This window comes from Cricetulus griseus, chromosome 4 (assembly GCF_003668045.3).
Source record: "Cricetulus griseus strain 17A/GY chromosome 4, alternate assembly CriGri-PICRH-1.0, whole genome shotgun sequence".
Classification (NCBI taxonomy): Eukaryota; Metazoa; Chordata; class Mammalia; order Rodentia; family Cricetidae; genus Cricetulus; species Cricetulus griseus.
Genome location: NC_048597.1, coordinates 150,168,075 through 150,174,074, shown reverse-complemented (window position 1 = coordinate 150,174,074; position 6,000 = coordinate 150,168,075). Strand labels below are relative to the sequence as shown.

General features: G+C 41.9%; 1 protein-coding gene across 1 annotated transcript; it reads right to left on the bottom strand.

Annotated features, from left to right (window-relative positions):
* Window positions 1–603: 603 nt before the first annotated feature.
* On the bottom strand, window positions 604–1,537 carry LOC100760061 (olfactory receptor 8B3-like). Its single transcript, XM_027412238.1, is given in 2 exon segments — window positions 604–1,224; window positions 1,226–1,537. Coding segments are annotated over 2 exon segments (933 nt in total).
* Window positions 1,538–6,000: the final 4,463 nt, after the last annotated feature.

Here is a 6,000-nt window from a genome sequence, read left to right as displayed (position 1 = left end):
AACCTCAATTGAGAGATTGCTTTCATCAGATTTGCTTGTGAATGTAGATTGAGAGGCAATTTTTTGCTACATGATTTACAAGACAGGGTCCAGCCCACTGTAGGGAGTAATACTCCTGGGAAGAAGTAAGTAAAGCAAACCTCTAAAAACAAGACAGTGAGAAGCAGTTCTCCTCTACAGTTCCATCTCCATATTCTTGTTTACCCTTCCCTTAGTGATAGACTGTAAGCTGTAAACCAAAATAACCATTCCCCTGATCCAAGTTGCACTTGTCCAGAATTTTGTCACAGAAATGGAGAAGCATCCTTTAATTACTTAAGACCAAGAAAGAGTTCACCTCTGTGGTTTCCATTCATTAATTTTAGTCTCATGATGAAAAAGTCATAAAATTGGTTTAATGATTATATACACATACATACACATCATGATGAATCTTAAGTTTGTCTGGTAATATTTTCTTTCAGTTCAATAAATCAAAAATAAATTAAGAACTATAGCATTTTCTTAAAAGAAAAAGTGAAACATAGAGCTGTCAATCAATTTGTTGACTAAATACAGACTAAATGTACCCAAATGTATAGGCATAAAGATACCTGTATCCAGTCAAACCTTCCACCTTGTCAAGGTTTTTCTCAGGGCAACTTTAACATCTTTATTTCTCAAGCTGTAGATTAAGGGATTCATCATAGGAACTACATTAGTATAAAAAACAGAAGAGATTTTTGCCCCATCCATAGACACAGCAGAGGAGGGTTTGAAATACACAAGTGCACCCGAACCAAAAAACAGAGAAACGGCAATGATGTGGGAGCTGCAAGTGCTGAAGGCTTTGGACCTGCCCTTAGAGGAACTGATGCGGAAGATGCTGGAAAGGATGAAACCATAGGAGATAAAAATGGTAGGAGTGGGAATAATGATGTTGATGATGACTACAACATAAGCTACAAGCTTATTAACATAGGTGCTGGTGCAGGAAAGCTGGAGCAATGGGAGGATGTCACAGAAATAGTGGTTGATGGTGTTTGCATCACAGAAGGTCAACCTCAGCATGCATGCAGTGTGAGCTACAGCATCAGAAAACGCCATCAAATATGAACCAAGCATTAGACTTAAACACACTTCATGGGACATGACAACATTATACAAAAGTGGATTACAGATAGCCACATAGCGATCATAGGCCATTGAAGTCAGTACATAGCATTCAGAAACAACAAAAAAAACAGAAGAAATAGAGCTGAGTCATACATTGCATATAGGAAATGATATTCTTCCTTAATATGAAGTTCATCAACATTTTTGGAGTGAATACAGAAGAATAACAAAAGTCTATAAAGGATAAATTAAAGAGGAAAAAGTACATAGGTGTGTGAAGATGTGAATTCAGCAAAACTAGAATCATCAAACCCAAATTTCCCAATGTAGTGACCACATACATTGCAAGAAAGACAAAGAACAAGGGCATTTGGAGATCAGGCTGCTCTGTTAATCCTACCAGAATGAATTCAGTCACCAAAGAGACATTTACTGTGTCCATTGTTCTCTAAGGCAGTTTGTGGACTCAAGAAAAAGAGTTGCATTAGAGGATGATCCACTAGTTACAGATCCTTCCCACCTGTGATATATTCTTGGAATGCTTTCCTGGCCCCAACTATGTATACATTGAAAGGTTCAGGCTAATTAGATGTTACGGTCAGAAGCAAATTATCTTACAGTCCATGGGCCAGCAGTACAAAATTTTAGTATTATTTTTGGATAAGAAAATACCTGCAAGGGATGAAGAAGAAAAGTCAATGAGAATGATTCAACCTTCTCCCACCTAATTTGTTCTTTACTAGAGTACTCTTTACATCAATGAAGTCTGAAGTAGATGCCTTGGCAAGCCAAAGCTGGCTTCTGCTGCTACAGTTTGTCCCTTTCTATGGCATGAAGGATATATATATATATATATATATATATATATATATATATAATATATGGATAAAACTATAAGAACAAGATTGATGTATCAGCTACTAATGTCACAGAATCATGAATACTGAAGAATTAAGTCCTGGTCATGCGTAAGAACCATAATAGAGATGCTGCAATTCCAATAACCATCAATATCTCTTAACACTCTCTGATCTCTGATCCCCCCCCGAATGCTTTCTTTGCTACTTTCTCCTAGTCTCAAGTTGTATAGGATAGGGAAGAAATAGCATTGTTAAAAACCATCCTATATTAGTAAATCTGTTACTATGCCTGGACTCTCTCTCTCTCTCTCTCTCTCTCTCTCTCTCTCTCTCTCTTATTCTTATACAGTCCATCCCAACCACAGCTCCCCTCCCTCTTCCACTCCTATCAGCTCCCCAACATCTCCCTTTTCACCTGATCCACTCCCCTTCTGTTTCCCTTCAGAAAGGAGCAGGCTTCCCAGAGACAAAAACTAAAGATGACAAAACAGTGTACAATAAAGACAAGACAAAAGCTCTCATACTGAGTCTAGACAAGATATCCCAAAAGGAGGAAAAGAATCCCAAGAGCAGGCAAAAGAGTCAGAAACACACCCATTTCCATTGTTAGGAGTTCCAGTCCAAACCTTAAAGATCTCTTAAGTGCCTATTTATCCCTGTTTATCTGATAGAAATATTTCAGATTCCGAGGGTTCATATCTTATCATTCTAAAAAGATAACAGTCAAGAATTAATGCCTGAAATAATTTCTGAATTTTAGAAATTACTTGAGACTAATACTTTGAGTCTTTACTGGAAGAAGAAAAAATGATCTGCAATAATATCCTCACACTGACAGTTGACAAGGCTCTGAACATTTCATGGGAGTTTACGTGCAGAACACATTTACTTATAAACATGTAGCATCATTGTGCCTGCCTTTTCCCCAGAGAATAGCATTTAGTTAGAATAAGGAACTTGGGGATTGTGTTACACTCTGAATGATAATCTGTCTTTGGATCTTGAGGGATTGAAAATTAGTCTTGTATTTTCTCTTCACTCTGTGGCAAGTCATCCCCCAGTGGACATAGAAAGACAGAATCTCATCTCCCCAGTAAACTGAGGCTCTATAGAGAATCTGTTAATTATGTTCCTTTCTGCAGTTAAGTGAGAATTCCACACAGACAGTACTCTTAGCTTACCAAATTCTGTGTCTGGTAGGTGTAGAGTACTGTAGCACATCACCTTCAGTGGTGTGTCTCATAAAAAACAATGGGTGCTTTTTTAATGACTTACATAGCTTGAGAAATTGTTACGTACAAATGCCTACTAGAAATTTGTACTTGATTACCCTACTTAGCCAATGAATCTTATTTTTTTCATTTTTTAAATACTGTCATTCTGAAGAAAAAATTTTTTTCACTTTTAAATACTGTGCTGGTTACTTTCTTGTTGCTGTGATAAATGCCTAACAAAAGCAGGTTAAGAAATGGTTTATTTGGGTTCGTTGCCTGAAGGTATATCCCATCATGGTAGGGAAGCTGTTACATCAGGTCACATCACAAAGAATCCATATCCAAGAAACACAGATAGGAATTTCCTCAGTTTTGGAGTTCTTTATTCACTTCAAGAACCAAGCCATGGCATGGAGTTAGCAATCTTTAGAGTGTACCTTCTCAGGTCCTCATTCTTGGAAACCAACCACTTACTGAAAGTTATCTCTCTGGCCCCAGTATTTTATTCTTTTAAATATTATGGTATCTAGAGTTATTTTATTAATTTCCTTTTAAATTGTTCATTGTTAATACATGGGAATTCATTTTTTTTAGCATTGACTCATTTTATGGAATTTCCTTTCTAATTACATGCACTTTTGATAAATCATTAAGAATTTCTATGTAATACCATATTCCCTGTAAAGAAATATCTTAATACTTCATACTTTCTAATTTGGTATAATTCCTTTACTTTTCTTGCTTAGTAGCCCCATCTAGAACAACACATACTGTGTTGAATAAAATGAGCAAAAATGGAGAGGCAGAGAGAGCACTTACAGCTCTTGTAGAGAACCAGGGTTTGGTTTCTGGTACCCAAGTCAAGTTACACACAGATGGTTATAACTCCAAATTCAGGGGATTCTGTGTGCTATTCTATACTCTAAGAGTAGGCTATGATTGCATGAGTGGGACTAAAAGACCCACATAGACCTTGGGCAAATCACCTCAGGCTCCAAGGAGAAAACAGGGGCCAGCCTGGCTCCATAAGGGGATGGACAGACAGGTGTTATTATGGTGAACAAATGGTGTGGTGTGGTATGGGACAGAGAGAGAGAGAGAGTGAGAGAGAGAGAGAGAGAGAGAGAGAGAGAGAGAGAGAGAGAGAGGAGAGAGAGAGAGAGAGAGAGAGAGAGAGGTTCATTTCCAGTACACAGGCATTTCTGAAGAAGTGAAAGTGGTAAGGAGTGTGGGATGAGTGACTTAATTGCTACCCAGGACTGATGTCTGGGCATGGGCTGCTGTCAATGCCCATGTGTGAGTTAATGACACTGATGCAGCCACAATCTGTGTCCATGTTCATGGCTCCTGATACCATGAAGGCCTAGAGGGTAGGGCTGTACAAAGTTGATCACACCCCTTACTGGGTGCAACTCTAGGGAGAATTGGTCCTGCCACTCACCTGCCGAAACACTCAGGAAAGAGGGTCCTACACCCACCCCTCATCTGGTCAACACAATAGAGATGACACTGTTCATGAGGTCATGGGTGAGCTGGCATTGAGGGTGAGAATGGGAAAGCTGGTCGTGCCCCTCTCATCTGCCATATGGTGGCATGGTTACAGGAAAGATAGTCTCCTCCTCTTACCCTTTGACATCTGCAGCAGGTTGTGGACCTGACCCAACCTGTCACCAGATGCAGCACTCTGGAGAATGGTTCCTGCACCTCACCGGGGAAGCACAGTAGGGATGACCCTGTAGATAGGGGCTTGGTGAACCAGCCCTTAGGGCGTGAGAGGGGCATAGCTGGTACCAACTCCCTTGTCTTCAGTGTGGTGATGGGGGTGAGGGAAAGATGCCCTACCCCCTTGCCCTGACCCTTCAGCTGGCAAGGAAGCTGACCCTCTTCTTTACCAGCTGCAATACTCAGGAGAGTGGGCCCAGAACCTTATCTGGGCAGCACAGCAGAGCTGACCCTGTTGACAGTGGCACAGGCAAGCCAGGCCCAAGAACATGAGTACAGAAGATTTGCTCCCACTCCTCATCTGCTATATGGCAGCATTGGCATCTCCTCTCTCCCACCTGTCTATGCCTGAGGCAGGTGGAAGAGCTGACCCTGAGGTAATAAAAGCATGAGAGTTCCTCCTATCCCTCACCTGCAGCGACATGGGCAGCAGGACCTGCACCTGACCTGGGCAGCAAAATAGAGCTGGCCTTGTTGATGGAGGTGTGGGAGAGACAGCCTTGACTGTGGGAGAGCTGTCCCTAGTACTCATGTGTCATGCAGCAGGGTGGGCAGGGGAGAGATGCTCACCCCATTATTCCTCACCTCTTATCACCTATGTTGGACTAGGGAGCTGACCCTCCCCTTTACCATCAGCAGCACTCTGGAAAGTGGACCCTGCTCCTCACCTAAGCAGCTGACCCTGTTGGTAGAGGTTCAGGTGAGCTGGCCCTGGGGGCTCTGAGAGTAGAATAGCTGGCTTCACCACCTCATCTGCCATGTGTTACTAAGGACAAGGGTAAGATGGCCTCTCCACTTAGCCCTGCCACTTGTGGTAGGCAAGAGAGCTGACTCTCCCTCTTACTGGCTGCAGCACTCAGGAAAGTGAGCCCTGTACCTTGCCTGGGCAGCATAATAGAACTGAACTTATTAATGGGAGTATGGGTGAACTGGACCTGAGAATGTGAGCATGGGTGATCTGGCCTCTTTGTGATCTGGCCTCTTCGTCATCTGCCATAGTGATTGTGTGGGTTAGGGAGAGATACCTCCCTTCCCACTTGCCATCTGAGGCAGGTGAGAGAGCAGGTCCTGAGATCATCAGAGCAGAAGAGCTGTCCCTGTGATTCAAT